An 18,926-nucleotide genomic window follows, 5' to 3' on the forward strand; every position below is an offset into this window, starting at 1 on the left:
CGTTTTTGCTTGTGGGTTTCTGTTTGAGTAAGTTGTGATTCTCTGATTGTCTTTCCAATCTTTGGTGCAATGGTTTGTCCTGTAACCTCACTTCTCTGACAGATCTAAGAGTGATTGTTTATTTTTCAGTTGTTCAGCTTTTTACTGGTTGTTAGGATAGAGCAGCAACTTCTAAGTGCCTCACATGCCGGTCCAGAAATCAGAAGTGCTCAGACAACTGGCATTCACTTAGTTGAAGAAGTGGTGGCCTCTGTCAGCTATAGAAGGCTATCTTGAAAAGTTCAGTCATATTTGAAGGAGGGAGGGTAGGGAACTCACATTTATGCAGCATTTGTTCTGTACAAGGTACCCTGCACTCCCTACCTCTGACAACAGTACTTCTTTTTTTTTCTGAGATGGAGTCTCACTGTCTCCCAGGCTGGAGTGCAGTGGCATGATCTCAGCTCACTGCAAGCTCCGCCTCCCGGGTTCACACCATTCTCCTGCCTCAGCCTCCTGAGTAGCTGGGACTACAGACCCCTCCACCACGCCCAGCTAATTTTTTTGTTTTTGTTTTGTATTTTTAGTGGAGACAGGGTTTCACCATGTTAGTCAGGATGGTCTCGATCTCCTGGCCTCATGATCCACCCACCTTGGCCTCCCAAAGTTCTGGGATTACAGGTGTGAGCCACTGCGCCCAGTCAACGGTACTTCTAAGTGGGATTGTCACCACCATTTTCTCGAAGGGAAAATTGAGGCTCAAAAGGGGCTCAGTAAGATAAAAACATCACACATTAAGTAGAAGAACTGGAATTCATGTCCTTGGCTTTAAACAAATGGGCATTTATTAGGCGTATGCCATACGCCAGGCTCCATGGCAGGCACTGAGGATACAGAGAGCAGAACAGAGTACCTGAAATGCAAGGTAACATTACAACACAGAGTATCACGGGCCCCCTGAGAAGGTGAACCAATCCTGTGACAAGAGAAGTGTTTCCCAGAGCGGAAGCTTGGTCCAGAAGTTGAATGAGTAGAGGTCACATGGGACAGAAGCAATAGGGTTGGGGAAGCTTCCATATAGAGAAAAGGGACTGTGCAAACATGATCCATTCGAGGGAACTGAGAAAGGCTTTGTGTGGCTGGAGCAGTCAGTGTGTTTTGATAACTGGCAATGGATGAATTTGGAGAAAAATGTAGGGGTCATATTCAGATTTGAAAGTTTCTATGAATCTTCTAAGAGATTCCAGTTTAATTCTGAAATCGATGAAGAGCCAAGGAAAGTTTTAAGCCATGGAATGCCATGATTGTGTGTGCTTTCAGGAAGATAATTTGATGGGTGAGCAGACTGAGGGAAGGAGACTGGTTAGGAGGCTGGCCCTATGGTCCCAGGGAGGAAGGCTGAAGGTGTGAACCAAAGCACAGGCAGTGGAGTGGGAGCAGCAACTCCTGCAGAGGAGAACTGAGTAGCTTCTGATCAAACTGATGCAGGAAGAGAGAGAAAGGAAGGAGGCTAGGAAGGAGGCTTGTGTCTGGCTTGGGCAGCTGGAGAACGGTGGTATCATTCACAGAAATAGGAAGAACAGAAGGGAGAACAGATTTTGTGGGGGAAGATGGTGAGCATGGTTTTGGACATGTTGAATTCAAGACGCACACGGGAAATCCAACTGGTGTTACTTAGTAGTCAGACATATGCAACAGGAGCTCACCAGGAAGCTCTAAGTGAAGTCAAAACCATGGCTGTGACTGAGCCTCTCATAGGAGAACATGTGCAGTTAGGAGAGAAGGGGCCATGGTCAGTATGCTGGCGAGTGTCCACAGTTAAATAATGGACTGATGGAGAGGAGTTCAGCAAGGAAACCAAGAATGAATGAAGCGAGAACTAAGAGGGAGGGATCACATGGAGGCAGGTGCTGCAGCCTGTGGTTAGGAGAAGAAGCATTGTGGCTGAGACTGGCTTGGTGCTCACCAAGCCCATCTCTCCCTTCCTGGGCACATAAATAAGCTCCATTTCTCAGCCTCTTTGCATCTAGGTAGAGCCAGTGACTAGGGCTGCTACTGAATGTGAGATGAGGTAATGTGTAATTAAATGCAGGTGCATCTTCCTCAAGTTCTTCTCCTTCCCATCCATTATCCCTTTGGAGGTCACATGTAAAAGGAACTCTGGAAGGAAAGTTCTCAGATTTTGAGTTTTATTAATTATACCAGCACAAACTAGCCTATCTTTCCTGCTCTTGGCTCTGGAGTCACACAGCTGGATTTGAATCCTAGCTCTACCTTTTGAATCCTGGCTTTACCTCTTGTCAACCGTGTGACTTTGGGTAAACTTCTTTTTTTTTTTTTTTTTTGTTTTTTGTTTTTTTTTTTGAGACGGAGTCTCGCTCTGTCGCCCAGGCTGGAGTGCAGTGGCGCGATCTGGGCTCACTGCAAGCTCCGCCTCCCGGGTTCACGCCATTCTCCTGCCTCAGCCTCCCGAGTAGCTGGGACTACAGGCGCCCGCCACCTCGCCCGCTAGTTTTTTGTATTCTTTTGAGTAGAGACAGGGTTTCACTGTGTTAGCCAGGATGGTCTCGATCTCCTGACCTCGTGATCCGCCCGTCTCGGCCTCCCAAAGTGCTGGGATTACAGGCTTGAGCCACCGCGCCCGGCCGGGTAAACTTCTCAATTTCTCTGTGCCTCAGATTCCTCATCAGTAAAATTGGAATAATAATAATATAGTTGTCTGAGGAAAAAATGAGGTAATAAATATGAAGCACACAGACCAGTATTAAAAGCTCTAGAAATGTTAAAAGTTAATGGAAAGAATGTCAGGAATGGGGGAATAGTTCACGACAGGAGTCAAATGCACCCTGCTGCCTATTCTTATACGGCCTTTCAGCAAGAATGAATTTTACATTTTTAAATGGTCAAAATAAATTACATGAAAATTATATGGAATTTTAATTTCAGTATCCACAAATAAAGTTTTACTGCAACCAAGCCACATTCATTTACATATTGTTATGGCTGCTTTTGCTCAATGATGGCAGAGTTTGAGTAGATGCCACAGATACCATATGGGCCCACAAAGCCTAAAATATTTACATTATCTGGTCCTTTACAGAAGAAGTGTGGTGATCCCTAGTATACAGTGTCAAATACAGCGAAGGTCAAGAAAGATAACTAAAAACGGTTAACTGGAATTGGCAAAAGATTACTAGCGAGCTTGTTAACGGCTTTATTGGAGTGGGGAAAGTGGAGAATAGATTTTGGTGCCAGGTAAATCAAAGTTTGATTCCTGACTCTACAACTTACTAGCTTTATGGTCTTGGGAAGTCAACTAACTTTTGTGAGCTTCAATTTCTTTGGCAGTAAATTAGGGATTAACAGAGCTTACTTCCTGAGTTATTGTAAGGATCAGCAATAATGCATGTAAACCATAAAACACCTTCCTGGTTTACAGTAGGTGCTAAATAAATGCAAGCTTTTGTTTCATTTAATCTGCTGCAAACAAAATTGTCATTCCTTTATAGGAATTGCATTTTCACTTTTTAATTTTTTAAAAGAATTTTTTTTTTCTGAGCTTTCCAGCAAAAACTAGAAAGCCTGCTAGACAAATTCTAAAAGAGCTGTAACACTATATTTTCACTTTTAATATTTTAGTTTTCTCTTCCATCTTCTGCTGGTTTATGTCATATTTTAAGTCATTGCTCAAATCTCACCTCTTTAATGAGGGCATACCATTTAATACAGACCATCCTGATTAATGCAGTAATCTGTTCCTCCCCCAGCATTCCTAACCCCCTTGCCCTGTTCTACTTTCTTTTCTCATAGAGTTTATCACCTCTGACATTCTAGAAAACTGACTAATTTACTATGTTTATTGTTTACTCTCTGTCTTCCCCACTCTGATGTTAACTCCTTGCTTGTTTTACGTAATTATATTCTAAGTGCCTAAATTGAAACTGTTACACAGTCGGTGTCCAATTAATACTTGTTGAATGACTAAATGAAAAAAGAATAGATGAAGATTTAAAAAAATCCAGCTCAGGACTGGATATGTTCCTTCCATCTTGGGACTGGGACTCGTCTTATTCATCTCTGTAAAATTCTCAACTATTATCTGTTAAAATATAACCTTGGCTCCATCCCCTCCATTCTCTCGTTCTGGAATTCCTTTTAGAATATGTTGAACCAATCATTTTATCCTCAATGTCTCCTAAGTTCTTTCTCATATTTGACAACTATTTAGCTCTGTGTTTTATTCTATGGCAATTTCCTCTACTCTATCATTAAGTCCCTTTCTAGCGGCATCTAGTCTACTATTCAACTGTTAATTGAATTTCTATTTCAATGACAATATTTTTGTATGTGCCTATAATGCCTGTTTCTTCCCTTTTTCTTTCTTCTTTTCCATTTGTTCATGTATTTGTTTCATGGCTTCTAATCTTCCCTTTCAATATTTTGGATATCCTTATACTATGATTTCTTTTAGATTTTTCTGTTCTTTCTAGTTCTTGGGGGTGTGGAGTCTTCCATTTCTTTAACTAGCTGACTTCCTTGTTGTGGATCATTTCTTTGTGCAGTCTGTAATTTTAGATTGTAAGTGGCTGTTTTGCATTAGCCTCTGCTGGGGTCTTATGGGTCCGCAACTGAAAAGGCTCCCAACACATATCATTGAATGGCCTGTCTTTGGAGGCTAGGATGCAAGGCAGTTCATTGTGGCAGAGGCAGTACAACCTATTTCTTTTGTAAATTGCCTAGTCTTGGGTATGCTAGAGAATGTGCCCTAAATTCACATCCCTACTGTGAAACTATTTACATAACCTTGGGTAAATTACTCTTCTAGTCCCTATTTTTTCATCTGTGATATAGAGATAATAATTCCTACTTTCTAGAGATGTTGTGAAGAATTGGTGAGTTAATATAAGAAACTCAGCACAACGTTTTGCATGTAGTAAGTGCTTAATAGATGTTAAAAATTACTATAAACATGTGTAGCTATTATAGCACTTGCCAACATCATCTCCTTGCTTTGTGCTATAAGGAAAGAACTTTATACTCAAGAAAATAGCTTCTGAATATGTATATGAAATATACAGCCAGCCATTACATGGGGACATTGGCCAGATCTGTTTGCTTTACTTGTGATGAATATTAGTTAAAGATGGGAACAAAGCCTCCCCCAAGAACATGTTCCCTTGGCTTTTAGCCATTGCTGAGGAGCACTGATGAGAGGCAGAAGAAAGTTTTGTACATTTTTCTTTTTTAAAAATAAAACCTAATTAGGGAGTTGGCTCATTTGCCAACTATTTTGGTTCATTAAAATATAGCAGCAGAGAGAGTTCTTCTGCTGAGAGGAAAATGACCCAGAAAAATGTCTTCAGTTTTATTCAAAGAGAAAATGTATTTAACTTATTGGCTATGCTTTCCTTGGTCATCATTCCCTTTCACAGGTTAGTGATATAATTTGGCTCTGTGTTCCCACCCAAATCTCATCTTGTAGCTCCCGTAATTCCCACAAGTTGTGGGAAGGAGCCAGTGGGAGATGACTGAATCATGGGGGTGGGTCTTTTCCATGCTGTTCTGATACTGAATGGGTCTCACAAGATCCGATGGTTTCAAAATCAGGAGTTTCCCTGCACAAGTTCTCCCGTTGCCTGCTGCCATCCATGTAAGATGTGACTTGCTCCTCCTTGCCTTCTGCCATGATTGTGAGGTCTCCCCAGTCATGTGGAACTGTGAGTTCTCCATTAAACCTCTTTCTTTTGTAAACTGCCCAGTCTCTGGTACGTCTTTATCAGCAGCTTGAAAATGGACTAATACAGTTAGCAATAAAATAGCAGAGCCCTGAACCTGTAGCTGATGCTCAGTAAATATTATTAGTTTATTAGTGGGAAGGGATAGAGGCACAGGCAAATTCTTGGGCAAGAGAACCTCATTTCTATCCCATGTTAACTTTCGATGATAAACCTTTCTTTAATTCACTGTGTTTTGGATCTTTGGATAAGGGAGTGTCAAAAAGCCAAACTTAGTGAATGAAAGCTGTAGACTACTGTAATTTATCATGTAATATGTTATCAGTTATCTGTATATATTTCACAAAACGGGTTTTTATAATTCAAATTTTCATAAAACACTTACAAAGGTTCAACTTAAAACATTTAAATAAAGAACTATTTTAGATTTTAATTACCTGATCTTCATAATCAGATCCTGTATCAATGATCTCTCCTGTGTCCAATATCATTGAAGGATCAAGGTCACTTGAACCTAAGATTAGGAAAGAAAAGATAAGTGGATGGAGGTTGTCATGTATGTTTCTAAAGCAAACCGTCTCTTACTAGGTTTCCATATTTTCCTATGTTACATTAAATTTACAAACATTTCTGGACTCTTCTCATCTGCCAGGTACAATGTTTTGCTGGAGATTGAAAATGCAGAGACTCTGGATACTGTCTGCATCCTTAAGAAGAAAATACTGTGAGGAAGAATAATTTATCAACAAGAGGTTATTACTAAAGGTTCAGCAACCCAAGAGAGTGAGCTACTAATTCTGACTAGTAGTAGAGATGATGGTGGAGTTAAGATTCTTCATCAGGTACTAATCTATGATCTTGAATTTTGATGGTAAATGCAGGTTGTCCAGGAGGGGGAGCAGTTTCAAGATTTGCAATAACAATGGAAGTAGAAGGAACACCATGAGCAAAGCACAGAGTGGGAGGAGAGTAAGGGGCTTCCAGAAACAGGAAGGGCTAAGTTTGCTTACTCCATGAAAACTTGAGTTTTTCCTCAAGCCTTCAGGTCATCTTAGTTGCTGAAGGTAAGAAAAATCAGGTTAACTTAATGTATGAATAGAGAGATTATTTCCCTTAGGTACTACAGGTTTCATTAAATCACTTACCCATTAATCCCCAAGGCTCAGACTTAAACTGGTAATTTTTACAGTGGGACTTCTGAAGCACAACTGATTCATCATTCTCATTTAATAACTCTTTCCTGCTGGGAAATATACATCATCTAACTATCCAGAAAGACTGAATTCAGTGCTGCCCATAAAATATTATATATCCTGTGAAAAAACATTGTTTTACTGTAAACTTGGCCTTGGCAAATAATTCTTAGTCAGAATATGCAATGAGTAATGCATAATGAATATAAATTTTTAAAAAATGTTAAGCATCTCATACACTTCTCAGATATAGACCTGTCCCCGATGTTGCTTTCATATTTTCTTTCAAAATGAGTTGGGGTATATCCTTACACAGTCTTTTCTCATCTCTTCTCTTTTTTCTCCCTTCTCTTCTCTCATCATTGTCCCTGCTGTCTACCAACTTGACAAAGTAATAGCCATTACCAAATTGATTAAGTTCTAAGCAGTAATGCCGGGGTTTACTGTGTTTATGTCTTTACATTTTTTAAAAGGATGATGAAGTTTTTCAAAATGGACATATTAAACCATCAAACCACTTTGGAGAAGTAATCATAGAGTTGCCACTAAGAGTTGCATAAGTGTGTTCAGAACAACGCTGGGTGATGCTAGTCACACTGTCAGCACAGCCCTTGCCAGACCACTGTTCATAAGGTGGTTGCTAGAATGGAGTTGGCAAGAATATCCACCATGCTGTTAACAGAGATCAGAAGGGAGAGGTGGGAAGCTTTAATTTACGTACATATTTTGAAATTAGTGGGATTATATATAATTTTTCTATCTTTGAACTTTTGGTATTTTTTTCAAATAAAGAATTTTGCAAGATGTATCTTGGGGCCAAAATACTTGGCTGTCTTAAAGCCCAGTTTGAAGGTCAGTTTGCACTATGTTGTGAGGCAGTAAGTATCAGAAAAGAAAAAAACAGCTATATATCGTATAATATAATATAATATATATCATATAGCCTATAGTCGTATATATATATATTTCCATTATAAGATAACAGACATTTTAGAACTATCAGGTCGGTGCAAAAGAAATTGTGGTTTTTGCCATTACTTTCAATGTCTGTTTCACAGAATCCCACTTCTCATTTTAGAAAAGAGGAAAATGAGATGCAGAGAAGTTACAAAACTTGGCCTACGTCATGTAGAAAGTGCCTGAGACCAAAGGCAGAGCCAGTAGCTCCTACTCTCTTTCTAACACACCATGCTGACTCCAAATTCTAAGCAGGGGCAATCAAAATGGGTTTATGGGTTTATACAGATCCCCCTTTTGCTATAGTGCTCTACAGGAAATGACCTGGAGGAGCATACTGTCAAGTCTGTGTGCTGAGAAGATGAGGAACAGCGAATAGTTGATGACACAGGTCACAGGGTGGCTGTGGAAATGGAAGAATCAGAAGTGGAATTAAGGAGTCTCATTCAAGCTGGTAGCAATCAGTGCTGCCTTCTAGGTGGCTGCTATTGACAGCATCATTAAAGATAACACAAATTTTAGCTGGCTTTCATTACTTCCACACTATGATTATTATCTGCCACTGACTAGTGGAAGTGGTGATAGCTATTGGATTCAAACGATACCTTCGCTTCACCTGTATTTACAGTGATTCATGTGGAGTGAGTACTGTGATTTGAATGTGAAATCTTATTAAACATAGAGCTGCTTTTAGTACCTGCATCCTACTTATTTTATTTAATTAGAAACCATTCTTTCCATTGTTTTCAAAAAGGACAACGTGAAGGGCTCTTAAACAACTCAGTTAACAGATATTACACGTGAATACTTGAAAATGGAGCAAGATAATTAGACAACTACCTTCAGCAATGGTAGAATGAAAAGACCTTTGTTTAAAAGAAAGCTTCATGCTTATAAGTAAGAAGAGATTGGATTTCCTAATCAAAAAATTTTTTTTTCTTTTTTCGACGGAGTCTCGCTCTGTCGCAATAAAATGCTTTTAACAGGAATTATATTGTATCATTAGGGATGAAATTTCTTGAAACATTGTTACTCCTGGCAACAGTATTAATATATCATAGGAGGCAACAGACAAAGGATATCATTATTAGCTTGGATAATGATTGAATGGCTTTCATTTTCTTTTAGCCTTGGTTTCTGGGTTTGCTGGAAACAGGACCTTTAGTAACAGTCTAAGGTTTGACACACAAAATAGAGGGAAAATACAGACAAATGTACACATTACTGCCTTCTTTCATTGAATAATTTAACACATAAAACAACTGCAATGATCTCGTTACTCAAAAAAGACGGCAAAATTAGGATGTTATGAAAAGTGATCATGTAGCTTTCATTTCCCCTAGTTTGAATTTTCAATTTCTTTTCAGATTTAAAAATATTCTTTCTATAGATGACAGAGAAAGGTATGAGCTGAAATACAGAACCCCAGAGGAAGCACCCAGGGCTACTAGTTTTAGAACGGCCTTTGGAAATATTATTTTTGAGTTGGCTCCTTAAATTTCAGTGGGAAGATGATATAAATTGACTTTAGAGGTATCAGAGGCTAACCATATGACTTTCTGGGACAACGTTTCATATGTTTTTCCTCCTAGTGGATCTTTAACTCCAAGTTGTAGGAAAATCCTCCTCCCACTTTGAGTACCCCATAAAGACACTCTTACAATTGCAGAGCTTCTTAAGCAGTGAAGGGTGTCTGTGAATAAAACTCCTCCAACCCTTAAACTGCACCCTCTGAGGAAAGCAGTTTCTCCCTTGTCCTGTCTCTTACAGGGTAGCTTACAGTTTAATTTTCGTTAACAGTTTCATTACAGTTTAATTTTAATGAAAATTAAACTGTAAGGGTTGTGTTTCATCTCTGAACCTAAGAACAAAACTTAGAAGGTACATGTGTTCAGTGCATATGTACCAAATGAGTAAAAAGGAAAGGACACATCCACTTTACCTTTGCAGTTCTTGCTCTCATTGATCCACACTACAAACATTAAAAGACTCCTATAAGTGCCTGACCTGCATTAAGCACTGAGAGTCCAGCTCGAATTCCACAGGCATGGAAAGGGTTCATTACAATGTGTAGGAAGAGCATTGTATTTACTTGGAAAAATATCCTGATGGTATTTGGGACTAGAAGTCTTTGAGGGATCTGGGTGTTGGTGGGCTGTCCTGGGTGAGAAGGGGAAGCGGGGAGTTTTTCAGTTACTCCAGGACAGGGTTGGGGCAGGGAGGAAGGCAGAGAGGGAGAAGACCGCAGAAGTAGACCCAGGAAAAGGGGGAAAAGTTGTATTGTGTAAGATGTGGTTTCTTCCCATGAGCCCTCAAATCCACTGCAAAGACAGGAACTCATAAACAGCCTTTTCAATGTGAAAGCCACATACTTTGCACACAGAAACCATTTATTCTTCAGAACAATCCTCTGGGGTAGCTGCTATTATTATTCCATCTTTATAGATAAGGAGATGGAGGCCCAGAGCAGTTGAGTGACACAGCCAGATGGCTTTGCTGGTAAGTGTTAGTGGAGGGCTCCATCGAGGGGGAGACACTGCAGACAGGCCTTGAAGAAGCCGACGATCAGAGCAATGGTAGTCTCTAAGAAAAGTCCTGGTACACCTGTGGGTCACAGCGTCCTATTCAAGGGCCTAATCTAGTCTGGGGTGGGGTCTGAGGAAGTCTCCTTGAGAAAAACACCACGTTTACCCTGAGGCACAAAATAGAATCTGGCCAGGTGCAGGATGGGGCTCTATGGGGTTGGGAGAGTGAAAGGATGCAAACGAGGAGAGGTGTTTTCTAAGCAGAGAGAAGAGCAGGTGGAAATTGCCTAAGGCAGGAAGGAACTTGAGGTATTCAGGGAACTGGGAGAAGCTGGTGCCAGTGACGTGGGGGAGGTGATGTTGTTGCAGTAACAGGACCACTGCAGGAAAGAAAAGGATTTGGGGCTTTCTTCTGTGCTAAAGGTACTGGTGACCAGCCTGCAGGAGTCATTGAGGGTTTTGTTTTGTTTTGTTTTTCAGAAAGGCAGAATGATTAGAGCTGCATTCTGTGAAGATCCCCATGGCAGCAGGAGATTCATGACAGACAGGAGAGGCCAGGGATGAGGAATGACAAAGCATTTGGTGACTGCGGTGGGAACAGAGACAAAGGTTTGGATTCCCAAGGTGCCCCCGCGGAATGATGATCAGTGCGGAGTGTGAGGGCAAGAACACTTCTGCCTGGCTCCCTGGAGAAAGGTCAAGGTGAGAGAAAGAGAATTGGATGCCATTCATAGGAGGCGATATGGGAGCTGTGGAGCAGCTGAGATTCTGCAGAAAGAGACTTGAGAGAGAAAAAAACAGTGGAGGGACCAAACCTGGAGGCTGACAATTCACAGAGCAGAGGCCATGGATATGACTTATTTATTGAGTGAGTCATCAACATATATAAGCCAGGAGATTTCACCATTGTTCCTTAACAGCGACAGTACCCTGGAGCTACACAGTATCTGGCACCCTTTACTTCTAGTTTACTGCACTTTATTCACCAAGGGCTGTTTTAGAGGAAACAGTTTTATTCTAAGGCTGAAGCAGAAACCAGCTTCCAGGAGGTCTCAGGAGTGGAAGAGTTAGCGGGAGTTGAGGCTATAAGCACAGTCTTGTTTACGAGCTCTGAGGTACACAGAGGAGAAAGTAAACACCTGGAAACTGCCGCTAAGGCTCAGGCACTATGCACTTTACCAAGGGGACCTAAAGAGAACGTGGACACAGCACCTGTCCTCAGGCAGTTTCCTATTGGTACAAAAACCAGCACAGTTGCATCACCGCAGGGCACAAGGCTCTCTAGTGGAGAAACACCACACAGTGCTGGGTGTCCCAAAGAAGGGGCAGCTTAAATCAGCCACTCCATCCCACTGTATTAGCAAACTGAGGATATCTAGCAGTTAGATATTTGTCGTTAGAAGTAGTTATTTCTTTTTTTTTTTTTTAGACGGAGTCTCGCTCTGTTGCCCAGGCTGGAGTGCAGTGGCGCTACCTAGGCTCACTGCAAGCTCCGCCTCCCAGGTTCACGCCATTCTCCTGCCTCAGCCTCCCGAGTAGCTGGGACTACAGTCGTCTGCCACTGCGCCCAGCTAATTTTTGTGTGTGTGTGTTGTTAGTAGAGACGGGATTTCACCGTGGTCTCGATCTCCTGCCCTCGTGATCCACCCACCTCAGCCTCCCAAAGTGCTGGGATTACAGGTTTCTAAAGCATCATCTAAATAAAATATTAACTTGAAAAGCACAGGAGTCATAGTATTTTTCAGAACAGCCATAGTCATGTTTTCATAATCTTACATGATTCTCAATATTTCATCTTTCCTGCAATAGGCCAACTTTTTATAAATCTCATCAGAAAGTTAGGCAGATGAGTTTACATCAGTTACCTGTGTTCTGTGGGTCTGCCCAGAAAGATTACCACCTTACTCTTGTAATTCTGTCTGTCTTTGAAGCTACCGTTAGGTGGCTTCAAATAGTGATTTAAAATGTTAAGTGTTTAGCCTTTTTTCTTCACGGCCCCAAGCTTTTGGTCTTTACCCTTTGAGGTCATTACTCAGAAGAAAGAAGGTCAGGACTGAGACTAAGACTGGAGAGTCATCCACATGGAATTGATGTTGAAGCCACATGTGACAATGAGTTGACTCAGGGTCAGAGTACGGAAAGAATGAGGGGAGGGTCAGGACAGAACCATGAGTATTGCCTACATTAGGAAGTATGATTACTCTACATCAGTGTCCAAAGTCAAAGTTCCAGGCAAGAGCACTTAGGAAGAGAAGAGGTAGGGTCACATGGGAGCTGTGGGTTGGAATGGGAGTGGCTACCAGATCGGAGGGGATGCGTTATTCAGGCAACGAGGGAGAAACCTATCATATGAGTTAGGGGGTCCTGGAGATACTGTAAATTTTAATTGTTGTACAAAGTATGGGTTAGGTTAGATATTTTTCTATTATAGTAACATAGGCCCTATGTTACATTGTGACTACCTGGTAATTTACATGTGCAATGACTGGAAGAAAAGCAGCAACCATAAGGAACAGATTTATAGCCCTTCCTCTCTACTTTGTTTTGTACTTTTATTTTTACACCAGAAAGTATGAGACTTTGTCATCCTTCAAACCTTGCAGCAGTTTGTTGAGCTTCATCCATTAATACAAAGCCCCAGACATTTGGCAGGTGATCACGGCATACTGTTGTCTAAAGGACACAGTGACTTACCTGCTGCAGCCTCTTTGTTTGGAAATAACTTGTTGTCAACTGCCATGCTGATGTCATAGAACACCTCATCCTCATCACGGTCGGCATCAAACTGGGGGAAATCAGGACAGACAAGTTTGGAATGTGAGAATGCACAAATTAGTTAATTCAAAAATATAATGAGCATCCATCACACAACTGTATCTCTAATGAAGCAGAACAACAGGAATTAAAGCATTTGAGTCTTTAATCAGATATTTAGAGGGTTTTAGCCCAGACCTCCTATTGAACAGAGAAGAGTATTAGGGAGTAAATGTACAGTCACTTATGGTTAAAAAAATGTGTAATGTTTTCTTAATTTATGGGGTACATTTGGAAAAAATAACTGAAATTTACCTTGTGGCTTTCTGACTTCATTTTCTAATTTGAAAACATGAAAATATATAGTTCTAAATAGTAAGAGGAAAGATGTTCTAACCTTATTGTTTAAAAACAAAACAAAACAAAACGAAACAAACAAACAAAAAAAACAAAAAGGCTGGGCGCAGTGACTCACCCCTGTAATCCTAGCACTTTGGGAGGCCGAGATGGGCAGATTGCTTGAGGCCAGGAGTTTGAGACCAGCCTGGCCAACATGGCAAAACCCCATCTCTACTAAAAATACAAAAAAGTTAGCCAGGAATGGTAGCACATGCCTGTAGTCCTAGCTACTAGGGAGGCTGAGGCACGAGAATCACTTGAACCCGGGAGGCAGAGGTTGTAGTGAGCCAAGATGGCGCTGCTATACTCCAGCCTGGGGGACGGACTGAGACTCTGTCTCCAACAACAACAACAACAACAACAACAACAACAACAACAACGAAACCTCCAAACCAAATTTCAGATACTATACTAGATACAGTATTATAGATGTAGTCTATGGATTCTACGGATTTAGATGTAACAAAAATTATAGATTTAAATATTTATTTTAGCATTCTCTAAAATTTACAAAATTTTAAATATTTTAAAATGACAGTTATATTTATGAATTCTCTATTTTCTGAGTTTTCAGTGGTTTGTTAACACATTTTGTCTCTTCAGTTTTTAAAAATAGCTTTACTATGACAAAAGCAAGCAATGCAGAAAAGACTCCCTATTCAATAAATAGTGCTGGGATAACTGGCTAGCCATATGCAGAAGACTGAAGCTGAACTCCTTCCTTACACCATATACAAAAATGAATTCGAGATAGATTAAAGACTTAGATGTAAAGCCCAAAACTATAAAATTCCTGGAAGACAACCTAGGCAATACTATCCTGGACATAGGAATGGGCAAAGATTTCATGACAAAGATACAAAAAGCAATAGCAACAACAGCAAAAATTGACAAGTGGGATCTAATTAAACTTGAGAGCTTCTGCACTGCAAAAGAAACTACCAAGAGAGTAAACAGACAACCTACAGAACGGGAGAAAATATTTGCAAACTATGCATCTGACAAAGGTCTACTATCCAGCATCTTAAAAAGAAACTAAACAAATTTACAAGAGTAAAACAAATGCCCCTATTAAAAATTGGGCAAAGGACATGAACAGACACATCTCAAAAGAAGACATACATGCAGCCAGCAAGCATATGAAAAAAAAGCTCAATATCACTGATCATTAGAGAAATGCAAATCAAAGCCACAATGAGATACCATCTCATACCAGTCAGAATGACTATTATTAAAAAGTGAAAAAATAACAGATGGTAGTGAGGTTGTGTTGGTGGGAGTGTAAATTAGTTCAACCATTGTGGAAAGCAGTACAGCAATTCCTTGCAGAATAAAAGCAAAACTACTATTTGACCCAGCAATCCCGTCACTCGGTGTATACCTGGAGGAGTATAAATCATTCTCCCATAAAGACACATGCACATGAATCTTCATTGCAGCACTATCCACAATAGCAAAGACATAGAATCAACCTAAATGCCCATCAATGACAGACTGGAAAATGGAAATGTGGTATATATACACCACAGAATACTATGCAGCCATAAAAAAGAATGAAGTCATGTCTTTTATGGGAACATGGATGGAACTGGAGGTCACTGTCCTTAGAAAACTAATGCAGGAACAGAAAACCAAATACCACATGTCCTCACTTGTAAGTGGGAGCTAAATGATAAGAACTTATGAACACAAAGAAGGAATCAATAGACACTGGGGTTTACTTGAGTGGGGAGAGTGGGAGGAGGCAGAGAAACAGAAAAGATAACTATTAGATACTGTGCTTAATACCTGGGTGATGAAATAACAAGTATAACAAACCTCCTTGACATCTGTTTACCTATGTAACAAACCTTTACATGTGCCCCAAACCAAAATAAAAGAAAAAAGAAAAAAATAAATAACATGACAAACAAAAATGAAATAGCTTTACTGAGTTCTGAGTGATATACAGTTAATTGCACATATTTAAAGTATGCAGATTATAAGTTTTAAAAATTGACAAGTGGGATCTAATTAAACTAAAGAGCTTTCGCAGAGCAAAATAAACTACCAACAGAGTAAACAGACAACCTACAGAATGAGAGAAAATATTCACAAACTACACATCCAACAAAACCCGCCTTGGCCTCCCAAAGTGCTGGAATTACAGGCGTGAGCCACCGCGCCCGGCCCAAAGGTCTAATATCCAGAATTTATAAGAAACAAACAATTCAACAAGCAAAAAACAAACAACCCTATTAAAAAGTGGGCAAAAGACATAAACACTTCTCAAAAAAAGACTTGAAAAAATGCTCCACATCATTAATCATCAGATAAATGCAAATCAAAACCACAATGAGATACCATCTCACACCAGTCAGAATGCTATTATTAAAAGAGACAAAAAAAGATAGATGCTACAGAGGCTGCAGAGAAAAGGAAATGTTTTTACTATTGGTGGGAATACAAATTAGTTCAGCCACTGTGGAATGCAGTTTGGAGATTTCTCAAAGAACTTAAAACAGGTTCTTTGACCATTTGACCCAGGAATTCCATTACTGGGTATATATCCAAAGAAAATAAATCATTCTACTAAAAAGACAAATGCACTCATATGTTCATTACAGCACTATTCACAATAGCAAAGACGTGGAATCAGCCTGGGTCGCCAGCAATGGTGTACTGGATAAAGAAAATGTGGTACATATATATCATAGAATAAGACACAGCCATAAAAAAGAATGAAATCATGTCCTTTGCAGCAACATGGAAACATCTAGAAGCCATTATGCTAAGTGAATTAGCACAGGAGCAGAAAACCAAATACCACATGTTCTCACTTTTAAGTGGAAGCTAAACACTGTTTACACAGGGAGATAAAGACGAGAACAACAGACACTGGGGGCTGCTAAAGAGAAGAGGGAAGGAGGGGGACAAGGTTTGAAAAACTACCTATTGGGTACTGTGTTCACTACCTGGGTGATGGCATCAATCATACTCTAAACCTCAGCAGCATGCAACATACCCAGGTAACAAATCTGCACAGGTATCCCCAAATCAAAATAAAAGTTGAAATTATATTTTAAAAGACAAATTATAAGTTTTGACATGTGTATACACCCGTGAAACCATCATAAAAATAAAAATTGTTAACATACCATCACCCCCCAAAGACTCCTCTTGTCCCTTTGGAATCCCTTTTCCTTCTCTTCTCCCCAGGTAACCATTTATGTGCTTTCTGTAACTACAGATTATTTTGCATTTTCTAGATTTTATATAAAATGAATAATACAGTATGTAATTTTTTGTCTGCGTTCTTTCACTCAGCACTATTATTCTGAGATTCATCAATGTTGTTATATCCTTAGTTAATTCCTTTTCATTATTCATTAGTATTCCATTGTGTGGATATATTGTTAAGCCCAACCTGGATATCCTTCATCTCAGACTTTGTAGTTTTCAACTCTAAATATTTGATTTGAGCCTTTAAAAAAAATTTTCCATGTCTCCATTTAAGCTTTTGAACATCTGAAATATACTTACAGTTACTTTTAATGTCTTTCTCTGTTAATTCTAACATTTGTGTCAGTTCTGAGTCAGTTTCGGTTGATTTTTTTTTACCTCATTATGGGGTATATTTTCCTGTTTCTTTGCATGCCTGCTAATTTTTTCGGGATGCCAGACATTTACAATTTGACCTTGTTGGATGCTGGATATTTTTGTATTTCTATAAATATTCTTAAGCTTTGTTCTGGAATGTAGTTTAGTTACTTGGAAACAGTTTCATCTTTCAGGTCTTGCTTTTAAGATTTGTTAGGCTGGATCAGAGCAGTGTTTAGTTTAGGGCTAATTATTCCCCACTGTTGAGCAAAGCCTCTCCCCAATGTTTTGTGAATTATTAAGTTTTCCAGTCTGTCTGACGGACACTGGCACTACTCCAAGCCTGGTGTGAGCACCAGGTACTGTTTCCTCTAATCCTTTTGGATGTTTTTTTTTTTTTTTTTCTCAGCATCAGGCAATTTCCTCATGTGCATGCAGAAGAGCTAGGATTTGAACTTGGGATGACTGACACTTTTCTATCCTACCAGGTGGCATATGATCAATATAGTAAGACAAAGGCAGCCGTTCTACTCCAGTAAGTATTAACACACCCCTTCTGTCTAAAAGCAAGGGGAGAAAACCAGGCAATCATTACGACAGACACAAGGTGGCCACTGAATAACTGATTGGGCCCTCTGCATATTTCCAGAGTTATCTGTGCATCTCTCTCATCTCTGATACTTTTTTCCTGCAACTCTAGCCACCTCGATTTCTTGGACTCTCAGCTCTACCTCCTCAACTCCTGGAGTCCACCAGCCTCCAAAGGGTTTCCTTTTTCCTGCACTGTGGCCTGGAAATATCTCCAGGCTCTGAAGCAATCACAGGGCTCACTGCATTTGTTTCCCTTCTACCAGGGACCACTTCATTGCTTGATGTCCAGTGTCTTGAAAACTGTTTTCTTAAATAGGTTTTCTTCTGTTTATTTTTTTGACTGTTTCATGTGGAAAAGAAAAATCTAGTCTTTTCTATTCCAACTTGGTGAGAGGTGGAAGCCTCAACCCTTTAGCTTTTATTCTTATTTATTATTATCTTGAAGATATTTCAGATTATTTAAGTAATTTATTCCTTTATATTTTCCTACTGAACTATTTCATTATTTGGGAAAAGCTAGTGAGGGAAAAGCTAAGTTAGAAAGTTATTTCCCTACCTCCCTTTGTACTGTTAAAGCGCGTCTGTATAATGCTTCAAAGTGCTTTCACTATGTCACATCAACCCCTGGGAAAGGTGAGGCAGACAGTGTTATTTCTACTGTATTTTTTTTTTCCCAGAGGTTGCTAATTTCTTTATTTTTTTCTTAAATAAAATCAACTAATGTCCATTATAAAAGCTTTAAATCCACAGTAGGGTAAAAATAGAATGTTTGGGAACTCTTTGCACTTCCCTCGTTTAGTTCTACTCCACAGAATTAACGGTGGTTAATATTTTCCTGTTTATCCTTTCAGAACTCCATGTGATCGGTGAGAATGGTGTTATATAAAACATCTCAGCCAGGCACAGTGGCTCACGCCCGCAATCCCAGCACTCTGGGAGGCCAAGGTGGAAAGATCGCTTGAGGGCAGGAGTTCGAGACCAGTCTGGGCAACAAAGTGAGACCCCATCTCTTATGTCTTTCCTTATGCTTTTCCTTGGACATTTCTTTATTGTATTTCTTCCTCTTTTTACAAAACTTTTGACTTATCTGTTTATATGTAATGCCAAAATCAAATGAGAGTGCTAGGCTCTCTTGTATTGTGGGGTACTTGTTTAATTTAAACTTTGCCTGGAGAGTGTCCACGAGGGATTTGCTGACTAGTCTTTTCTTTTTT

General features: G+C 39.8%; 1 protein-coding gene across 3 annotated transcripts in view; it reads right to left on the bottom strand.

The window, feature by feature from the left end:
- AK5 (adenylate kinase 5) overlaps positions 1–18,926 on the bottom strand; it is a 307,026-nt gene that overhangs the window by 150,322 nt on the left and 137,778 nt on the right. For all 3 annotated transcript variants that reach the window (XM_017877400.1, XM_017877401.1, XM_017877402.1), the window contains exons 7-8: positions 13,084–13,174; positions 6,152–6,228 (exon numbers count right to left, since the gene is read on the bottom strand). In XM_017877400.1, the coding sequence (XP_017732889.1) occupies positions 6,152–6,228; positions 13,084–13,174 (168 nt within the window). The remainder of the gene's footprint in view (positions 1–6,151; positions 6,229–13,083; positions 13,175–18,926) is intronic.

Source organism: Rhinopithecus bieti, unplaced genomic scaffold (genome assembly GCF_001698545.2).
Source record: "Rhinopithecus bieti isolate Rb0 unplaced genomic scaffold, ASM169854v2 scaffold_10654, whole genome shotgun sequence".
Classification (NCBI taxonomy): Eukaryota; Metazoa; Chordata; class Mammalia; order Primates; family Cercopithecidae; genus Rhinopithecus; species Rhinopithecus bieti.